Source organism: Rhinatrema bivittatum, chromosome 3 (genome assembly GCF_901001135.1).
Source record: "Rhinatrema bivittatum chromosome 3, aRhiBiv1.1, whole genome shotgun sequence".
Lineage (NCBI taxonomy): Eukaryota > Metazoa > Chordata > Amphibia > Gymnophiona > Rhinatrematidae > Rhinatrema > Rhinatrema bivittatum.
In genome coordinates this window covers 248699684-248722484 of record NC_042617.1, presented here as the reverse complement: position 1 = coordinate 248722484, position 22801 = coordinate 248699684, and the positions used below count along the sequence as shown (strand labels likewise).

Here is a 22801-nt window from a genome sequence, read left to right as displayed (position 1 = left end):
TTTAAAATGTAATTCCATGAGAGCCATACAATATGTTTAAAACTAAATACAAGTAAATGTGTGCATTTTATGTAAGATCACACTTTTAAAGTACAATAAGTCTCTGAAAATATTACACCAGGCCTTAAGACACCAATACATCTCCTATTAGGAAAACGGACCAAGTCAGGCTGCTATAGAGTCCTACACAGAAACTACACGCCAGCAGAAAACCTCACCTGAATCACGTGCTGTCCCTCACCTAACATAGAATAAAGAGACCAAAACGCATAACAAGAAGCATGCAGACAAAAACTGAATTGGAAACTGCAACAAGCCAGAGTCTCTGTATGCAGTGTAACAAAGGAAAAAGAAACATCACACATCCTTATAAAACAAATCAAGAAATATAAAATCATCAGCAGTAAAACTGTACTAACAAAAAGAACATATTTCGAAACAGCTGATGAGTGGAATATCCAATAATTAAAAACTCATATAAAACATTTCCAGATACCAACAAAATATTTCAAAATAGCAGACACAAAGATCCAGTAATGAAAAATAATAAGGATACAAAAATTTTTTTGCTCTGCATACCTGGGAACGTTTGATATCCAGGTGTCCTGAGATTGTTCTGAATTAGCAGGAGGTGGGGGTGGTTTGCTTGGAACTTTCTCCTCTCTCAGTCACATACCAGCGCTCTCTCTCACACTGGCTCTCAATGACACACCTATACACACATGCTCTCAGTCACTCACATATACAAATGTTTTTTCTCTCTCACTTATATAGGCTCTTAATTACACATTTACACACATGCTGTCTATCTTTTCACGCTTACACACACACAGGCTTTCAATCACATAAATACATGCTGTCTTTTTCTCTCACACACAGACTCTCATTCACATGCTTACAAACATGTCCTCTCTTTCTCTCATTTACACACAGGCTCTCAATCACATACTCACATGCTCCCTCACCTAAATCAGCTCTCGATCACACACAGACACACATGGTCTCTCTCTCTCATTTAAACACAGGCTCTCAATCACATACTCACATGCTCCCTCACCTAAATCAGCTCTCAATCACACAGACACACATGGTCTCTCTCTCTCATTTAAACACAGGCTCTCAATCACATACTCACATGCTCCATCACCTAAACCAGCTGTCAATCAGACACAGACACACATGATCTCTCTCTTACTTATACACACAGGCTCTTAATCATACATACACATGATCTCTCTCACACACAAAGGATCTCAATCATACACACATACTCTTTCAAACAAACAGGTTTTCAATTACAAACTTACACATACAGGGTCCCAATGGTAAACTTACATTCATGCTCTCTCTCTCACAGGCAGGATCTCAATCACAGACATACTCTCTTTCACATATACAGGCTCTCAATCATTCACATACATGCAATCTCTCACTCACACACACAGGATCTCAAACACACATGCTTGCTCGCTCATTCACTCTCTCTCTCCCCCTTCCCCCCCCCCCCCCCCGGGAACTCGCGGCAGCAGCAGCCACCTCCCAACGCTAACCTCCTTCATTTTCAGCCCTCGCGGAGGCGAAGGCGGAGTCCCATCGGCCGCGGTTGAAGATTTTCATTTTCCTCCGAGCCGCGCTGCAGTCTTCTTCCCGGACACTAGCGTGCCTGCGCGGGTCTTCCCGCGCAGGCACCCGATGCTCTCCACTTCCTCTTCCGGGCCGTGGGAAGAAGAGAGCACCGGCGTGCTCTCTTCTTCCCGCGGCCCGGAAGAGAAAGTGGAGAGCATCGGGTGCCTGCGCGGGAAGACCCGCGCAGGCACCCGATGACTCCAGCGCTGGCACCCGGCTGACACCCGATGACTCCCGCGCAGGCACCCGGATGACTCCAGTCGGCGTGCTCTCTTCTCCTCCCCCCCCCGCGGCCCGGAAGAGGAAGTGGTGAGCATCGGGTGCCTGCGCGGAAGAAGAGAATACGCTAGTGTGGTCTCTTCTTCCCGCGCAGGCACCCGATGCTCTCCACTTCCTCTTCCGGGCCGCGGGGGGGGGGGGGGGGGGGGGAGGAGAAGAGAGCACGCCGGTGCCGCTGACTCCAGCTGTCCTGCCGCGTTCCGCCCGGGCTGACAGCATTTTAAGCCCGGGCGGCGGAGGACCGGGGAGCAGCTGGGTCAGCGGGGAACCGCGAAGTATGGCGACACTTGTCTGCGAGCCAGATGCAGCCCTCAAAAGAGCCATATCTGGCTCGCGAGCCATGGGTTCCCGACCCCTGCCCTAGTCCTTCTATTATCTGAAAGTGTAAATAAATGATTCACATCTACCCGTTCTAGACCTCTCATGATCTTAAACACCTCTATCATATCCCCCCCCACCCCCCGCCCCAGTGTCTCTTCTCCAAGCTGAACAGCCCTAACCTCTTCAGTCTTTCCACATAGGGGAACTGTTCCATTCCCTTTATCATTTTGGTCGCCGTTCCCTCTACCTTCTCCATTGCAACTGTATCTTTTTTGAGATGTGGCGACCAGAATTGTACACAGTATTCAAGGTGCGGTCTCACCATGGAGCGATACAGAGGCATTATGACATTTTCCGTTTTATTCACCATTCCCTTTCTAATAATTCCCAACATTCTGTTTGCTTTTTTTTTTGACTACTGCAGCACACTGAACCGATGATTTCAATGTGTTATCCACTATGACACCTAGATTTCTTTCTAGGGTGGTAGCTCCTAATATGGAACCTAAAACTGTGTAACTATAGCATGGGTTATTTTTCCCTATATGTATCACACCTTGCACTTATCACATTAAATTTCATCTGCCATTTGGATGCCCAATTTTCCAGTCTTACAAGGTCTTCCTGCAATTTATCACAATCCGCTTGTGATTTAACTACTCTGAATAAATTTTGTATCATCTGCAAATTTGATTACCTCACTTATCGTATTTCTTTCCAGATCATTTATAAATATATTGAAAAGTACGGGTCCCAATATAGTTCCCTGAAGCACTCCACTACCCACTCCCTTCCACTGAGAAAATTGTCCATTTAATCCTACTCTGTTTCCTGTCTTTTCGCCAGTTTGTAATCCACGAAAGAACATCCCCACCTATCCCATGACTTTTTACTTTTCCTAGAAGCCTCTCATGAGGAACTTTGTCAAATGTCTTCTGAAAATCCAAATACACTACATCTACCGGTTCACCTTTATCTACATGTTTAACTCCTTCAAAAAAGTGAAGCAGATTTGTGAGGCAAGACTTGCCTTAGATAAAGCCATGCTGACTTTGTTCCATTAAAACATGTCTTTCTATATGTTCTGTGATTTTGATATTTAGAACACTTTCCACTATTTTTCCTGGCACTGAAGTCAGGCTAACCGGTCTGTAGTTTCCCAGCTCGCCCCTGGAGCCCTTTTTAAATATTGGGGTTACATTAGCCACCCCTCCAGTCTTCAGGTACAATGAATGATTTTAATGATAGGTTACACATTTTTACTAATAAATCTGAAATTTCATTTTTTAGTTCCTTCAGAATATTAAATATAAAATGTTGACTATAATAGCATTCTTAAGAGGATATTTTACCAGCAGAAGATTCTTTAAGACCCATGAACAGCAAGAATTTGTATACATTTTTAGATTACCTTTCCATAAGAAAACACCTTATTTCCTGGTTGTATCTGTCTAAGACTCCCTTGGTTGCAGTAAATTTGTGCTATGATGCATAGGGGTGCAGTTGCCAGTAAAGACAGGGAAGGCAGCCGGGTCCAATAATCCATCTGCACAACTTAGACTGGCATAGATGTTAAAGGGTGCTGTGGTTGGGAAAAGTTTGTACAGGCTGCTGGCGCCCTGGAGCCAATGATCATCCCCATGCATTGAGGTCAACAGGCACAGCTACCACTAGAAGGCACTGTGAAGTGAACAGCAGCCAGAGCTGTGGAACCTATAGTCAGCCACATGGAGATGGCCAGTCTGGGGAATTGGATCTAGCAATTACATCTGTACACACTCCCACTTTCCCTGGGTGTATAGCACGTCTAACTTGTTTATACTATCAGTACTTTCTAATCTACAATTATGTTGCTCACTGAGTTTTTGTCTTAAAGGAAGGACAGTTTTTGGGAAGAAAGGATAAGCGTTGTGGAAAGCTGGCTAACCAGTACTCTTGAGCATAATCAGAACTGCCTTATCACCACTTGTTACCATGGTCCAAATTTTCGTACATTCAAACCATGATGATGGGTCTCAGGTTTGCTAGTATGATTTTATTAATTTGAAAATTAAAACAGGATTTTAAAGTCATTTGGGATACTTTGTAACAAGAAATATCTTGAGAAAGAAACAAGAGTTGCTTTTTAACAAGATGAAAAAACAATTTTAAAAGAAAACATACCAAAATGATATTACCATGCACCAACATCATGAAAGTGCAGTGAGCAAATACAGAGCTGGAAATTTGACTTTTTTCAAATACAGAACCAATGAAATTCAAACCTTTATATAAAGAATTAGAACGTTATTTACAAACCTGCGTAACACCAACTCGTACTTCTCGGTTGATTGACCCTCCTCCCTTCAACATCTCTCCACCGCTCTTCAGAAACCCAGAGCTTCCTCTCAGAAATCCTGTGGCCATGAGCTCCAGGACTTCTTCCAAGGTAGCCCTCTTCACATTCTGCCGCATTACTGTCAGCAAGACAAGATAAATTATTCATTTTTCTACAAGAATGGGAACATAGCAGTTGCCTAGAGAATGTCTTCTTGACACAGTCAAACGTACATTTAAGCTCTCAATTTATTATTGGATTTTTAAATCTGGGTCTAAATATTCAAAATTGCCTCCTTTTGTTATATCTCACTAAAGTGCAAGGCCCATGAATAATTTTGTATCCATGAACCATTCAACTGAAATATAGGAAAATTGGTTTTTACCTGCTAATTTTCGTTCCTGTAAGACCACAGATCAGTCCAGACAAGTGGGGTTTATTCATCCCTACCAGCAAATGGAGGCAGAGGACAAAACTTTGGGCACTGCTACTTATCTGAAAGTGCCACCTGCAGTCCCTCAATATTGACTTGTACCCAAAGTCAAGATAATTTAACAAAAGGGCGAAACAATACCCCTGGGTTGGATACCCCTAAACTGGATAGCCAACCAAAGTAAATACTACCTCCAGAAAAAATAACTTTGAAAACTAACCATTTTAACATTTTAACATCTTCCTTTAAGCCAATAGAACCAGCAGCAGAACAAGCAGCCTTTCGGCAAAGATACCAGGGGTGAGCCCTGGACTGATCTGTGGTATTACAGGAACGAAAATTAGCAGATACGAACCAATTTTCTTTTCCTGAATAAACCCAGATCAGTCCAGACAAGTGGGATGTACCAAAGCCCCCCTAAAACAGGCAGGAACCCGAAAGACCTGCTCTCAGTACACTCTTACCAAAGGGTGTCGCCTCTGGGGCACGCACATCCAAACAGTAATGCCTGGTGAACATGTGAAGAGGACAAAACCACGGCCCTAAATATCTCCTGAGGAGACACCAGCTGATAATCAGCCCACGACGCCACCTGAGCGCGAGTAGAATGAGCTTTAAGACCCACCGGCACTGCACGGTCCTTAGAAACATAGGCAGAGGAAATCGTTTCTTTCAACCAGCGAGCTAAAGAAGCCTTAGACGCTTTTCTCCCTTCCCTTCTTAAGTCCACTGAATAGCACAAACAGATGATCAGATCGTCCAAAAGAATTTGTGACCTTCAAATAGCGCAATAGGGCGTGCCGCACATCCAAAAGATGGAGATTCCTACCCATAGAGGGATCACGAGACCAGTCCAGAAACTTCGGCAAATTCACCATCTGATTCACACAAAAGGCAGAAACCACCTTAGGAAGGAATGAAAGTACCACCCCTTAAAGAAACCTTGTCGGACGAGATCCGCAGGAAATGAAAGGAAAGGAAAGGATCGAAACAAGAGAGGGCTAGTAATTCTGAGATCTGCCTAGCTGAACAAATGGCCACCATAAAGATAGTCTTCAAGGTAGGGACCTTTAAAGATGCTCAACCCAACGGCTCAAAGGGATCCTCACAGAGAACTCGCAACACCAAATTGAGATTCCACTCCGGACACACTTTCCGTAGAGGGGGACGCAGATGTTTAAACACCCTTCAGAAAACGCATAACGTCAGGATGGGAGGCCAAAGACCTGCCCTGCACTTTCCCTCTGAGACAACCTAGGGCAGAGACCTAAACTCTAAGCGAGCTATAAGCCAACCCTTTGGACAAACCCTGTTGCAAAAAGAACAAAATGTGCAGGACTGAAACTAGCAGCGGATCTAAACTCTGTTGACCACACCAGGTCTCAAAAATCTTCCACACTCTGGAATAAGCAAAGGAAGTAGCCGGCTGTCTAGCCTGAAGAAGGGTAGCAATAATTGGCTCTGAATACCCCTTCAGACGCAACCGCCGCCTCTCAAAAGCCAGGTCGCAAGACAGAAGTGATCCACCCGATCCGAAAATATGGGACCTTGACGCAGCAGTCCCTGTTAGTGAGCCAAGTGAAGGCCCATCCACTGCTAGATGAACCAGATCAGCGAACCAAGGGCATCTTGGCCTCTCCGGCGCTACCAGATCCACCGAACCCGGATGAGCACTCGTGCTACGAGGGGCCACAGAGGGAAAACGTAGAGGAGGATTCCTGATGGCCACAGGCACTTTAGAGCATTGGCTCTCATTCCCATGAGGTCCAGTTGAGGGGTCCCCCAATGGGTACAAATGTGATTCCAGGCTTCTGGAGACAGTTCACACTCCCCCGGATCCAACTGCTGCTGGCTGAGATAGACCACGTGCATGTTTTCCACTCCTGCAATGTGAGAGGCCACAATGCCCTCGAGATGGAGCTCTGCCCACACGAACAAGAGCTCAGCTTCACAAGCCACTGCAGGACTCTTTGTTCCCCCCGGCTGATGTATGCCATTGTTGTCACATTGTCCGAAAACACTCTCACTATCTGACCATGGACCAAGGGAAGAAACACCTGTAGGGCTCTGCGTACTGCCCGCATCTCCAACTAATTGATGGACCAACACCATTCCGACACTGACCAGAGTCCCTGGGCCAACCTGCCCATGCACACTGCACCCCAGCCCCTGAGACTGGCATCCATGGTGACCACCACCCAATCCAGGACTTCGAGGGGCATTCCTTTCTCCAGACTGCTCCTTGTTATCCACACTAGACTGGACCTGGCTTCCTTTGAAAGGGGCAGCAAAAGAAAATACTGTTCCGACAGGGGGCTCTCCAATGGGACAACAATGCCCTCTGCAGCAGATGCTTTTTATTTATTTATTATTTTTTATATACAGACATTCAATCTGAGATATCACATCAGTTTACATTCAGGTACTGTAGGTACTTCCCTATCTCCAGAGGGCTTACAATCTAAGTTTGTACCTGAGGCAATGGAGGGTAAAGTGACTTGCCCAAGGTCACAAGGAGCGACAGCGGGTCTCGAACCCTGGTCTCCTGGTTCATAGCTCACTGCTCTAACCTCTAGGCTATTCCTCTTCCTTATGAGCCAACACCCAAGGCACCAGCTCCAACGTCGAAGCCATTGATCTCAGGACCTGCAAATAGTCCCAGACGTTCGGAACTGGGAGGCGGAGCAATTGAGCTATCTGATCCTGGATCTTGACCATCCTGTCGGCAATGAGGAACACTTTTCCCAGCTGAATGTCTAATCAGGCCCCCCAAGTAATCCAGCAACTGGGAAGGCACTAGGTGACTTCACCAGATTGATGATCCAGACCAGCGACTCCAGTAGAGATCTCACTCAGTGCACTGAACACGAGCCTTCATCCTGCGACTTTGCCCTGATGCACCAGTCGTCCAGATAGGGGTGCACCAATACTCAGTCCTTTCTCAGGGCTGCCGCAATGACCACCATCACCTTCGTGAAGGTTCAAGGAATCATGGCAAGGCCGAAGGGAAGGGCCCGAAACTGAAAATGCTGACCCAGCACTTTGAACCGGAGAAACTTCTGGTGGTCCAGTCAAATGGGGATGTGCAGATAGGCCTCGGTGAAATCCAGAGACGCCAAGAACTCTCCTTTTCGGACCGCTGCAATCACAGCACGCTGCAATCACGGCACGCAAGGTCTCCATCCGGAAACGTGGTACCTTCAAACTCCGGTTGACCTTTTGGAGGTCTAAGATGGGTCGAAAAGTGCCTTCTTTCTTTGGAACCACAAAATAAATGGAGTACCTTCCCTGTCCTTGTTCGGAAACCGGAACCAGGACTACAGCTTCTAGGCTTAATCACCTTGATGCCACCCGCTTGCTTTGGGAAAAACAGCGCGACTTCAGAAAGACCAACCTGAGAGGGTGAAAAAACTAAGGCGTCAGAAGTGATCTTGGTGACTTCCTTATTATAAAAAGGAAAGGACAGTCTGCCCCCAATCACTGCAGATGAGGAGTGGACCTGCCTGACTTCGTTGGGAATATTTGATTCCGCATGCTCCCTCAGCGGACCCGCCTCTAGAAGACTTTCCCGTACCTCGAAAGGACTGCTGTCTACTCGAGGACTGCTGTACGCTGAGGTCCCAGAACTTCTGCCAGAGCGGAATAGTCTCGGTTCTCGAAACAGAGGTCGAGAGGAGAAAGGCTTCCGCATCGACTTCTTTTCCTCCGGCAGTCTGTAGGATTTCATAAGTTGGTCGAGGTCCTCCCCAGACAAGAGCTTGTCCTTAAAAGGAAGGTTACATAACTGCGACTTGGACGAGAGATCCACCAATCAATTGCACAGCCACAACAGATGTCTTGCCACCGCCACCACCGAAACCATGCTTCATGCTGTGGTATGCATGAAGTCATATAAGGCATCGGCTATATACTCGATCCCCGCCTCAAGGCGGGCCGCCTGGACTGGGGACAGCGGTTCTGTGGAAGATTACTCCTACGGTTTCTGGATCCAATACAAACAGGCTCGAGCATCAGGCTGGCACAGACCAAAGCTTGGAGCCCAAGGGCGGACACCTCAAAAATTCACTTGAGCTGCACTTCCAGTTTACAATCTTGAATATCCTTCAAAGCAGCCGCCCCGAACACCAGAATTGTGATCTTCTTCGTGACAGCAGACACGGCGGCATCCACCTTAGGGGTTCTGAGGGAATCCAAATGGTCCTGCAGCAAAGGATAAAGCTTGGCCATCACTCTCCCCACTTTCAAGCCAGAGTCCAGGGAGTCCCATTCTCGGCTGATCAGTTTCTGAATCTTCTTAAAAATGGGAAAGACTCAGAGGTCTCAGTCGGCTGTCCAACACCAGATTAATCCCCTCTCCAGAGAGAGCTTAACCCCCAATTCCTCCAGAACCTGGGGAATAAGGGGACGCAACTCCTCCCTCTTGAACAGGTGGACCACCCGCAGGTCGTCGCCCTCCACCTCAGAGCCCTCGAAGGAACCCTGATCTTCCTTAGGTCCATCCGGGTCCTGGGGATGCCCCTCATCACAGTCTGCATCCAGATCTGCCGCCGGCAACGAACCACCCTCACCCTGGGGGTCATTAGAATCCTCAGAATCCCTGGGGTCCGAATCCAGGCACGCTGGGCGGGATCCCCGAGGCTGCTCCCATAATCCCGCGGAACTCGTATGGATCCCCCTCGGTCTCTTGGTGGAGTCTGCTGGGCTATCCTTGAATCTAATGTTGCTCTTAGGAAAGAGGTTTTTTTTTTTGGTTTTTTTTCCCAATCATGTCTAGAATTCTAGCATCTTTCTCTGGTAGTGTGGCCTTTTTCATGGTAGACTCCACTATATGGGAGTTGTACGTTTTTGTGTGTCTTGGACACTTTTGAACATGGTATTTTATGTCAATAGTCTGATATTGGTGTGATGGAATGAGAAATTACTACTTACCTGATAATTTCCTTTTCTTTAGGACAGTCAGATGAATCCAGAACAAGTGAGTTATGCACCTCCACCAGCAGATGGAGCTAGGATGTCACAGTATAAATACAACTGCAGTGACATCAGCCTGCCAGTATTCTTTTCAAAAGCAACTATGCACAGACTAACAAAACTTGACTAAACAGATAACCATTTCAATACTCAGCCAACAGGCAACACTGAGCTCAGACAAGAAAGTATGAACACTAGTCTAGGGACTGTACTAACACTTACCAGTAATTCCTCTAATACAGAACCATAATACAACCATTCGGCAGCCAAGGGAGGGAAGCTGGATTCATCTGACTGTCCTAAAGAAAAGGAAATTATCAGTGGAGTAATAATTTCTCATTTCTTAGCATCCATGAGATGAATCCAGAACAAGTGGGATGTACCCAAGCTACTCCCAAATAGGGCGGGAAGATGCCCACGGTCCAGTCAAAACCACACATGAAAAGGCTGCATCCCTCTGGGCTTGCACATCCAGACAATAATACCTGGAAAAAGTGTGTAATGAGGACCATGTCGCAGCTTGGCAAATGTTGACAGGAGACAACAATTTCACTTCCACCCATGACACTGCCTGAGCCCTAGTGGAATGAGCCCTGACCTGACTAGATAACTGCTTCCCAGCATCAGTGTACACAGCCATGACTATCTCCTTAATCCAGCAAGCCATAGTAGCCCGCGAGGCTGGTCTCCCTGCCTAGTACCACCGTGAAGGACAAACTGGTGATCCATCTTCCGTAGAGGTTTAGTAAGCTCCAGATACCTGACAATGTGTCTCTTGACATCCAAGGGTCGCAACAGAGATACTCCTCTACATCTCTCTCTCTGTCCAGAGATGGACTGATTCAGTGACCACCTTTGGTAAAAAGGAAGGAATAGTATGCAGCTGTACCACCCCTGGAGTCACCTGGAGGAATGGCTCCTGGCAAGACAAAACCTGCAGTTTGGAAACCCTACACACAGAACAAATTGCCACAAGAAACACCTTTTTCAAGGTTAGTAACATATTTGTCTAAACGTAGGGCCTGCTAAAAATTCCAATACCAAATTAAGACTCTATAAGGGCACGGGAAACCGCATAGGAGGATGAAGATGTTTTACCTCTTTCAGGAAACTGGCCATATCAGGATGAGCTGACAAGGATCCACCATTCACCTAACCTCTGAAACAGGCGAGTCACTACCTGTACCTTTAAGGAATTAAGGACAAAGCCTTTATTCAAGCCATCCTGCAAAAATTCAAAAAAAATGAGCAGAAAAACCGAACAAGGAACAGTACTTCAATCCTCACACCAGACCTCAAACACATGCCAAACCTGCACATAGGTCAAGGAAGTGGAGAACTTTTAGCTCTTAGAAAAGGTGAAAATCAGTGCCTCAGAGTATCCACGTTTCAGCAAGCGAGCTCTCAAGAGCCATACCACACAAAATAGAGTCTGATCATTGTGAAGAACAGGACCCTGCCGCAACAGAGACCTGTGTGCCGGAAGTCAAAGGGGTGATTCTGCCAGGAGCCACCGCAGATCATGGTCTCCTGGGTCAATCTGGAGCAATCAAGATTGCCATCTCTCTCTGGCACTCAATCCTTCAGACTACTCTGCCCAACCTAGGCCATGGAGGAAAGGCATACAGCAAAACTTGTCTTCTAGCCACTCCTGCACCAAGGCATCAATCCCCAACGACTTTGGATCATTCCTGTGACTGAAGAATCGTGGAACTTTTGCATTGTGAGACATTTCCAACAGGTTTAGAAACGGGAGATCCAAGTGATCCAAAATCAGCTTAAATGCCTCACTTGATAGTGCCCTTTCTCCTGGATCCAGACTCTACCTGATAAAGTCTGCTTTTACTATGTCCTTTCCTGCTATATGCGAGGCTGAGATCATCAGGAGATGTAATTCGGCCCATTCCATAAGTTGATATTTTTCTTGCGATACTTGTTGGCTCTTGGTTCCTCCCTGCCGATTTATGTAAGCCACAGTAGTCATGTTGTCCAACATTATCCGAACCGCTCAACCCTGCAGCCTGTCGCCGAACTGCAAACATGCCAGCCAGACTGCCCTGGCTTCCAAACAATTGATATTCCAGAGAGACTCTTCTGCATCCCAATGCCCTTGCGCTGTCAGCTCCCTGTCAGTGAGCTCCCCAACCATAGAGGCTCGCATCTGTTGTCAGTACTAGATAGTCCGGTGACCCTTCCTTAGATGATCTGCCTACAGGCACCACTGCAGTCAGGAGGAAAAATCCATCGGCAGGTGAAGTCGAATTGAATAGTCCAGAGATTTTGAGTTCCACCAAAACAACAGGGAGCACTGAAGAGGACGCATATGCGCCCTCACCCACGGTACCACTTCCAGGATTGCCACCATTAAACCAAGTACCTGCAGGTAGGACCATACGGTCGGGCGCAGAGTGTTCATCAACAGACATAGCTGAGCCTTCAACTTCTGAATACAAACTAAAACCTGAGATATTCCAATGACCAAGCAGGCTGAAGACTGCTCTTGGCCAGGTTTACCACCCAGCTAATCTCCTGCAACAGGGAGATCACCTTCCAGGTCACCAGGCAGCTCACTTCCACAGACTTGGCTCGAATCAGCCAGTCGTCCAAATACCGGTGTACTAGGATCCCATCCTCTCTCAATTTTGCTGCAACTATTACCATTACCTTGGAAAAATTCCTGGAGTGCTGGCCAGACCAAAAGGCAGAACCCAACCATGATAATGATGTTCCAGAACTGCGACCCTCAGAAAGTGTTGATGATCTAGTCGAATGTGAATGTAAAGATATGCCTCTAACAGGACTAAAGAGGTCAGAAATTCTCGACTGCATGGTCATTATCACTGAGTGCAAGGTCTCCATATGAAAAAGTGTCACCCGCACATGGATGGTTGACACCTTTGAGATCCAGGATAGGATGAAAGGATCCCCCCTCTTTCTTGGGCACAATGAAATAAAATGAATATCGCCCCTTATTTTCTTGAGACATGGACACTGGAATCACAGCCCTCAGACTGAGGAGCCTTGCCAATGTACCCCTCCAGTGCCCGCTTCTTCTGCAGGAAGTGGCAGGGAGAGACCATGAACACTGCGAAACTCCAGCACATATCCTTCTTGTATTATCTCCACAACCCACTGATCTGATGTGATCTCAATCCACCTCTGATAGGGGGACGCCTCTTTCTCTTCTATCTTCTGTTCCCTGGGTTGGGTCGGCAAACCTTCATTGGAAGGTTTGGGAGGTTCTACTACCTGAGTTTGCCCCACTTCTGGGCCGTCTAGGACAAAAGGACTGAGACCTATCAAAAGGCCGATTCCTTTGAAAGATCGCTCCTCTATAGAGTCCAGCTGCGGGGGGAGAGGGCATATACCTTCACTGCCGCACTCAGCTTTCTGTACTTGCTGCCTTTCAGCTGTTAAACAGTTAAGTCCATGCCGGCTGAAAAAAAAAAAAAGCTACCGGACCAAAGCACTCATCTGAGAGTCCATGAAATTCATGTCAGGAATTCACCAAATGGTCCCTCCCCAAGTTATCACCGCAGGACAGCGGGCCAAATTAATTTTCTCCTTTTCAATTCGAAACAATTCGCAGTGGGGAGATGCACATCCACCATCTGCTGGAGACTGAGAATACTGGCAGGCCGATGTCACTGCAGGGGTATATATACTGTGATGTCAGTTTGCTCCGTCTCCATCTGCTGGTAGAGGTGCATAACCCACTTGTTCTGGATTCATCTGACTGGACACTAAGAAATAAGATGTTTTTCATAGCTTAATTTGGACCTCTAATAGCACTTGGTGCATAAGGATAACTTTATGTGTTTTGGTGCTTGCAAACACTGAATTATACCATATAATTCTGCTGTATTATCTTTTTCTTGACGAGTGAATGTTAAGGCATCAGACATCTTCTGAATAAATACAGAATAGGTTGTATCATCAGGCAGAGGAGATGCTCTGTTAGGTTCTGGGGACGGGTCAGAAGGCAGATCTGGAAAGTGGTCCATCAGAACACTCTTCAGAATTATCAGACATAAGAGTATTCCAAAGCAGGAACAAAGTAGGATGGAGAGAGCCTACATTCCTCCTTCAGATGATATTTCTATTGGATCTTTCATTTGCTTATCTTTTGTGTACGGTACTTGGAGTGGGTGGAAGATTGAATTTTCTCTCACAATCTCTCCCCAACACTGGTGTTTAACAGTTATGTCTTTCAGGCCAATACAGTACAGTGCACTCCAGCGGAGTGCACTGTTAACCCGCGTTAGCTTTACCCCTTATTCAGTAAGGGGTAATAGCATGTCGAAAACGCACGTCCAACCCACCCCCCCCGAAACTAATAGCGCCCGCAACATGCAAATGCATGTTGATGGCTCTATTAGTTAATCCCGCGCAATTCACTAAGTAAAATGTGCAGCCAAGCCGCACATTTTACTTTCAGAAATTAGCGCTACCCAAAGGTAGGCGTTACATTTCTGCCGGCACCGGGAAAGTATGGCGATATTAAGTTGGAGGCCCCAAAGTAAAAAATAATTTAAAATAAAAAAAATGTAAATTTAAAATCGGCCCGCAGCTTGAAAACCGGACGCTCATTTTTGCCGGGAAAATTGAGCGTCGGTTGTCAAGCTCGCTGATAGCCACCGCTCCTGTCAAAAAAGAGGTGCTAGGGACGTGGTAGTGTCCCTAGCGCCTCTTTTTTACCGCGGGCCCTCATTTAAATACTGAATCACGCGCACAGGAAAGTGGCCTGTGCGCATGCCTGGAGAGCAGGCGCTCACCCGCTCTCCCACAACGTTTACTGAATCGGCCTGTTTGGTAATTCTTGTGCATAAATATTCAAGTCAGTCCATAACCTCTGCACAAAACGCATGACAGTCTGGGTACTGCAGCAAGGGAAGCTTTGGTTCTCTTGTGGTAGATGCCAACAAAGCTTGTGGATGCACTAAAGACAGCGATGTTGAGAAGTCTAATTTTTGTTTTTGAGGTTCTCTTCTGACCGGATGGCTTGGCACCAATGGCTCGGCACCATGAGTTTTATGCGCTGTATGCATCAGCACTGGGCATAGTCTGTGCTGATGTTGAGACTGCGTGCGCTGATTTAATAGCACTGTGTTACGCTTGGGCTCCGGTCAGGAGGCGTGAACACCACCCAGCAGGGTGGCTCCAGGTGGAGAGAGACAGGAAGCTAGAAACAGTGTCTGGTTCCAGGCTGGGTCAAGGCAGGCAGCAATAAGCAGTGTCTAGTTCAGACTGGGTCAGAGCAGGCGGCAAGGAGCAGAGTCTAAGTTCAGGCTGGGTCAGGGCAGGCGGCAATGAGCAGAGTCTAAGTTCAGGCTGGGTCAGGGCACAGTAAGCAGGGCAAGGCAGGTCAGAAGGCCCGTAGGCCACACACACACAGAAGGCCCGTAGGCCACACACCATAAGCGGGGCAAGGCAGGTCAGAAGGCCCGTAGGCCACACACACACAGAAGGCCCGTAGGCCACACACCATAAGCGGGGCAAGGCAGGTCAGAAGGCCCGTAGGCTCCACACACACAGACAGAAGGCCCGTAGGCCACACACCGTAAGCAGAGCAAGCAGGTCAGAAGGCCCGTAGGCCAGGTGAGAACAACGAGGAAGGAGGCCCGAAGGCCGCGCAAGGCAAGGCAAGGAAAGGCCCGAAGGCCGCGCAAGGCAAGGCAAGGAAAGGCCCGAAGGCCGCGCAGGGCAAGGCAAGGAGCCCAGGTGAGCTCGATGCCGAAGCACCGAGGCAACTGGCAGGCAGGGTTATAAGGACACACCCAGAGCACAGAGTGGACAGATAAGATGGACTGGGCCTGTCCGGAAAGCCAGCACTAGAGGGACCCCTGGTGGTGAGGCGGTTGCACTGCAGCCAAAACCGTAACAGTACCCCCTCCTCAAGGCCTCCCCCTCCTCCTGGGTCCCATCTTAGCAGGGGGTACTCAAAGATGAGATCTGGCCCCTCCGAGGGCAACAACAGCTGGAGCCATTCAACAGGCTCAGATGGCTGAGTTAGAAAGTCTGTTAGTGGTACCGGTTTGAGCCCCTCCGGGGGTGGCAGCAGGACCGGTTTAGCAGGCTCTTCTCGGGGTAGTGCAGCAGGTTCGGGCCCCTCTCGGGATGAAACAGCAGGCTGGAACACCTCTCCGGGCGTTGTAGCAGGATCGGACCCCTCTCGGGGCGATGAAGCAGGATCGGCCCCCTCTCGGGGCGATGCAGCAGGATCGGCCCCCTCCTGGGGCGATGCAGCAGGCTTGGCCCCCTCCTGGGGCGATGCAGCAGGCTTGGCCCCCTCTTGGGGCGATGCAGCAGGCTTGGCCCCCTCCTGGGGCAATGCAGCAGGCTTGGCCCCCTCTTGGGGCGATGCAGCAGGCTTGGCCCCCTCTTGGGGCGATGCAGCAGGCTTGGCCCCCTCTTGGGGCGATGCAGCAGGCTTGGCCCCCTCTTGGGGCGATGCAGCAGGCTTGGCCCCCCCCTGGGGTGATGAAACAGGCTCAGATGGCAGAGCAGCAAGGTTTGAAGCAGTGCACATAGAAGACTCAAGTAGCACTGCTGTGGGCTTGATACCTCGAGCCACACTCTGAGGCTCCTTATTTTGTTTCTGGAGGAGCAGTTTAGAGAAGGCACAGGCAGTTCTAGGACGTCTAGGGAATGTGCTCGTTAGTGTCTCAACAGCAGCTGTGGGCAGCAGAGCCCTGCTAGAGTTAATCAACTCTCTCCGTTTGAGAGAAACCTGTTCCTGAGGCTCTAGCACTGGTGTCACAGAAGCCTTCTTGGCCAGGTAAGTCCTGGGTTTTTCTATCCACAAACTGCCAGCAAAAATGTCTGTTTTAGTTGAGCCAGAAACAGAATACTGGTTAGGAGAGCTGATAGCTTTTTTTAATGGCACAGCTGGTCCTAGAGCAGAACACCGGGGGCAGGGTTTGCCTGGTGGTAACAAACACGGAAGACAGGAGCATTTCCACCACCCTGGTTTAGGAGCCAGACAGTTCAAACATTCCTGATAGACAGAGACATTTTTCTTGTTGCAATTATTGCATGACCAGTGTTCCTGACCAACAAGTTCACAGGCTAGACAGTTCTGATAGCTTGGATAATTCAAAGTCTGACAGGAATTGCAGGTATAAAACTTTAAAGAAGGAGGCATCTTGAATTAGTGAAAAAGTTGACTCACCGGCAGGACACAGACCATCTCTTCCCCTGGAAATTTGATGGCTTCGGCATACTGTTACGCTTGGGCTCCGGTCAGGAGGCGTGAACACCACCCAGCAGGGTGACTCCAGGTGGAGAGAGACAGGAAGCTAGAAACAGTGTCTGGTTCCAGGCTGGGTCAAGGCAGGCAGCAATAAGCAGTGTCTAGTTCAGGCTGGGTCAGAGCAGGCGGCAATGAGCAGAGTCTAAGTTCAGGCTGGGTCAGGGCAGGCGGCAATGAGCAGAGTCTAAGTTCAGGCTGGGTCAGGGCACAGTAAGCAGGGCAAGGCAGGTCAGAAGGCCCGTAGGCCACACACACACAGAAGGCCCGTAGGCCACACACCATAAGCGGGGCAAGGCAGGTCAGAAGGCCCGTAGGCCACACACACACAGAAGGCCCGTAGGCCACACACCATAAGCGGGGCAAGGCAGGTCAGAAGGCCCGTAGGCTCCACACACACACACAGAAGGCCCGTAGGCCACACACCGTAAGCAGAGCAAGCAGGTCAGAAGGCCCGTAGGCCAGGTGAGAACAACGAGGAAGGAGGCCCGAAGGCCGCGCAGGGCGCCCAGGTGAGCTCGATGCCGAAGCACCGAGGCAACTGGCAGGCAGGGTTATAAGGACACACCCAGAGCACAGAGTGGACAGATAAGATGGACTGGGCCTGTCCGGAAAGCCAGCACTAGAGGGACCCCTGGTGGTGAGGCGGTTGCACTGCAGCCAAAACCGTAACACACTGTGAGGCCTGTGCGCCATACCAGAGAGTGTTCCTAGGGTGCCAATGTTCCAACACAATAGTTTTTTGGCACTGAAGTTGAGGTAATAGCATCAGCAATGTTCCTACAGCATCATGTGGCATTAATTTCTGATCTGCCCATTTCCATGCTGGTGATCACACCAGAAACCTACATCTTCATCTTCTTGAAACATCTGATGAAGGAGATCTTTCCCTCTTACTATGGCACTTCAATTGTTTTTGCTCACGAGCCCTTTAGCTCATACTGAAGCTTCAGGTATCTGTAAATAATCGCACTCTGGGATGTTCTACCCCAGTGGCTGCATGTTGAGCTGTTATGGTCCGATCCTAAACAGGAGGTACTGGTCATGTTGATTCACTATAGCCGTGTCATGGCACTTTTTGCATGACTTGAAGAGACTTTTCCCATTTTTTGTAGAAGATGATTGTGGAGTAGTCATTCCAGTTATGTTTCTGTTGACAATAAGAGGGTTCTTCTTTAAGAAGAAAAAAAAAATTAATGCAGCTGATGGCTGATATAAGAGGAAAACCTGCGACCGTTCATGATGCAGACAAAATAAGATTTATGGAGGGCACACAGACACACTAGTGCAGGAACTCCCACTCAAGCCTAGAACAGAACTTTCTGGGCTAGAGGAGAAAAGGGGATTAAATCTGCTCTATCACATGACGCCACCATCTTGTATGGCTGTTTTGATGCTTGTCCATGTTAAAAAGAAAGAAATTAGCAGGTCAAAACCAAATAGGTTTGTAGTCAAACATCAAAATGCCCCTCTTTGTACTCAATGCACTCCCTAGCTTTCTTGCATTACCGCTCCCTCAATATCCCTGTCATCAAACTCGCTCTCTCTCCCAATGCATTCTCTTCCTCTGACATTTCCCTATCCTCCTCAAAAGTATTTACTGCCTCCTCCATTCCCCACAATGCATTCCTTATTTGCCAGGCTAGATATTTCAGGGACAGAGTGGGCTCCAATACAGGAGGCTAATGGGAAGCACCAGGGGCTGGATTTCTCAGCATAGTTGGGCCCCTTGCTTGGAGACCAAAACCAGGGTACAGTTTCTCTCTAGGCTGAAGTGAGCTTCCAGTTCAAAAGTTCAAAATGTGGATCTAAAGTTGTATAAAAATCTCAGCTATGCTTCTGAAAACCTACCTGTGGCTTGCCTTGGGATTAATGCTGTAGCCATGACTGTTCCCAAGAGTTTTGACACAGCAACTCTCACTCCGTAGTTGGAGCCTTCCAAAGCCTTGAAGCAGAGTGTTGCTATATTTTCCAATTCAGCTGTCCACATGAACACAGCTTCGTTTTGTAGTTCCTGCAGACACTATGAGAACAGAATAGATAAACAGCATAGGAATTTTGTCATATTGTTGATTACTGTTGCACTAACTCTTAAGGTCTACACAAGGGTTATGACAGGTCATGGTATATGAGACCAAGGCACCTCCTCTATCGGGGTTGTTGATTCACATACACAGCTGGCCAGCAATGTCAATCTAATTAGGACTTCCACCCAGTTAAAAGTTCTCTGCTAGCCGTGTGGTCTAAAAGACTCAGAGAAAACTGAATTATTACAGTAAAATATCCATTTAAATACCAGAACACGTCAAAGTATTTAGCTGCTGCACAATCAATTATCACATTTGCAATCTGGGAAGGATAATGCAGATTGTGTGAGTTAATGGAAAGCAAGACAATTACTATTCCAATTCAGACTCAGTCTAAGCAGTACCTCAAGGAGCTGGGTAGATTACAATTTGAAGAATGCATCTTCCAAATTTGGCATCAGCATGTGACCACTTATTTATTTTGTAATGGTTAATGATAGCATGCATAGAATTTTATGATGTAGCTTTGCATATCTCTTCCACATTCATTTGTACCTTTTCATATAGGAGATAGCTACTGATCTTATAGAATAAAGGAAGGAATAAGCTTATTTGATTTTTTTATTTTTTTTTTATCTTCTGAAATATACCTAATCCAATGAAATACAGATGGTTTTGAAGGTGTGGAGCTTGTTTTTATATGCACCATAAAAACTGAATACATAGATTTTTTAAAAGTGTTTTCTTTGTAAACAAAGCTTTAAAGCTCATTTAAAAGCTAAAGAATGAAGTTCTCTTCTTGGATGAAAAAAATTTAGGATACAGACAGAATCAGCATTACAATTCTGATTACTGCAACAAGCTGAATTCATTTTTGGAAAACAAAACAATACAACTTGACTTGAGAAAAAAAAAAAGATGAAATTGTCTTCATTGTCTGTTTACATAGAGTTTTTATTTCATCAACTCTTCTTGTGGAACATGACAACCAAGGAAACCAATTTTAATATTTAAAAAATAGACTAGTAGAACTTAATTTTTCAACAGGAGGATGCATAAAGAGGTTAAATCCAGATTTAAATCCCACATAGAAAGAGGTATAGAAACTGCATATCTTGCAAACTTAGCAGTCTCCTAAAATGTGAAAATATCTGTGTAACAAAATATTTTTCTTATGGCTGTATCTTCTTAATACTGTAATGGGGGTAATACACCCCCTTAATGTGCTTGTATTTAGTCCTATATTCACTCTGACAAACTTTCATATAATCTTCACAGACTGATAGTATAAACCTTCTCAGTTTAGACATTCTTGTAACTTTCCTATATAGTGTTATAAAATTAAATAATGGACTGTATACTAATAGCCAATAAATAGCATAATCATGAATAGCTTATTCTCTAACATTCTCCTTTTAATTTTGAAGCAGTCAAGCTCAAAGATGTTAGATCTGGATAACAGAGAAACTTAAAGAATGTCTGAAACAAGAGAAAAATTAGTTCAGCAATGAACTTTAAGAGAGTCTGGAAACCAGGATCTGCATGCCCATTAAGGAGCTATAAGAATTACCACTGATGGCTGAATTCTGATTTTTTTTGTATTAGTTTGGGTATAAAAGAGGGAGAGAAAGCAAAGTTGCTTACCTTGTAACAGGTGTTCTAGGACAGCAGGATGTTGGTCCACACATGTGAGTGACATCATCAGATGGAGCTCAGCATGGAAAACATCCGTTTCTAGAAATTTGACTAGGCACACTGAGCATGCCCACTATGCCACTATCCATGCATCCACACAGGGATCCCTCTTCAATCTCGTAAAACAGAATGCACAAAAAATAAAACAAAACACTAGAAACTTAACTGTGGGGTGGAGGGTGGGTTTCCTGAGGACTAACATCCTGCTGTCCTAAGAGAAAACTTGTTACAGGTAAGCAACTATGCTTTCTCCTAGGACAAGCAGGATGGTAGTCCTCACGTGTGGATGAATACCTAGCTACACGCTGCTCCCGTACATATCAGGGACGCACAGAACTTAACGGGATGTCAATGGGCACAACAAACTAGTCCTGGTAACAACAGAGGGAGTCAGCCTGAACCCGAACGAGGGGCATAAGGCTGGAAGAGCTGGGTTTAATTATTGAAAAGATTCTGCAAGACTGACTGACCGAAATGACTCATGTTGACCATCTCTGTCCAAGCAGTGGTGTGAAGCAAAGGTGTGGAGGGAATTCCAGGTTAAGGCTTTGTATATTTCATCCAAAGGAATCTCTCAAAGTGGGCCTCCAAAGCCACCATGGCCCGAATGGAGTGAGCTTTGACATGGCCACCCAGATGTAGACCCGCCTGCATGTAGCAGAAAGAGATGCAGTCTGCAAGCCAGATAGACAAGGTCTGCTTGGATATGGCAATTCCCAATCTATTTTTGTCGAACGAAATGAAGAGTTGCGTGGACTGTCTGTGGCCTGCTGTTCGTTCCAGATAGAATGCTAAGATCCTTTTGCAATCTAGGCTGTGCAGAGTTTGCTCACCTTGATGCAAATGAGGTTTAGGAAAAAAGGTTGGTAAGATGGACTGATTAAGGTGGAACTCAGCCACACCCTAAGTTCCTGCCGAAGATGGAGTGCAGAGAACCACCCGATCGTGGAAGAATTTTGTGTAGGGTGGATATGACACCAGCACCTGAAGTTCACTAACCCTGCGTGCCAAGAAAATGACCACGCTACCAAGAAAATGACCTTCCAGGTCAGGTATTTTCAAGTTGTAAGAGCACAGAGACTCAAAAGGAGCCTTCATTAGGTATGCCATGACCACACTGAGGTCCCAGGAAACCACAGAGGGCCCAAGGGGAGGTTTCAGCTGGAGTAGACTGCTCATGAAACCATGCATAACAGGCTGCATCAAGATGGGCAATCTATCCACTCCAATCGCCTTGAGATGCATGCTCACCGAGCAGGTCTTTCAGCCAGCGTCCAAGTAGTACAGCAGGTAATCTAATAACTTGGAGGTAGAACATGAGAACGGGTTCAACCCCTGGTTGACCCACCACACTGAAAATCTCTTCCACTTGAGGCCATAAGACTTCCTAGTGGAAGGCTTCCTGGAATCCAGCAGGACCGGAGATACACCCTTTGAGAAATTCAGGGGCTGTAAGGTCACCCTTTCAACATCCAAGCAGTGAGGGACAAGGCCTGGAGGTTGGGATGGTACAGCCTCCCCTGACCTTGTGTTATGAGGTCTGCAGACATTCCCAGACAGATCGGATCCAGGAGGGAAAGATCCCGCAAGAGCGGGAACCAGATCTGCTGGGACTAAGGCATGATGAGAATCATTTATTTATTTTATTTATTTTTAATTTTTATAGACCGAAGTTCTTGTAGGAACTACAAATCAATCCGGTTTACATACAACTTTTAAATGCCCAAAAAGAGTAGGGGGCTTTACATAGAACAATTGAACAATAAAACAGGTAACAATAGAACAATAACAATAATGATGGAACAAATAGAATAGATAACCAATTAAACATAGTAATATAGTAATAAATATTATATAGAAAATAAATATAAAAGGGATAGAGT

General features: G+C 46.8%; 1 protein-coding gene across 1 annotated transcript in view; it reads right to left on the bottom strand.

Annotated features, from left to right (window-relative positions):
* HEATR5B (HEAT repeat containing 5B) overlaps nucleotides 1-22801 on the bottom strand; it is a 571627-nt gene that overhangs the window by 469007 nt on the left and 79819 nt on the right. The window contains 2 exon segments of the mRNA XM_029594411.1: nucleotides 4525-4682; nucleotides 19048-19219. Coding sequence (XP_029450271.1) covers nucleotides 4525-4682; nucleotides 19048-19219 — 330 coding nt within the window.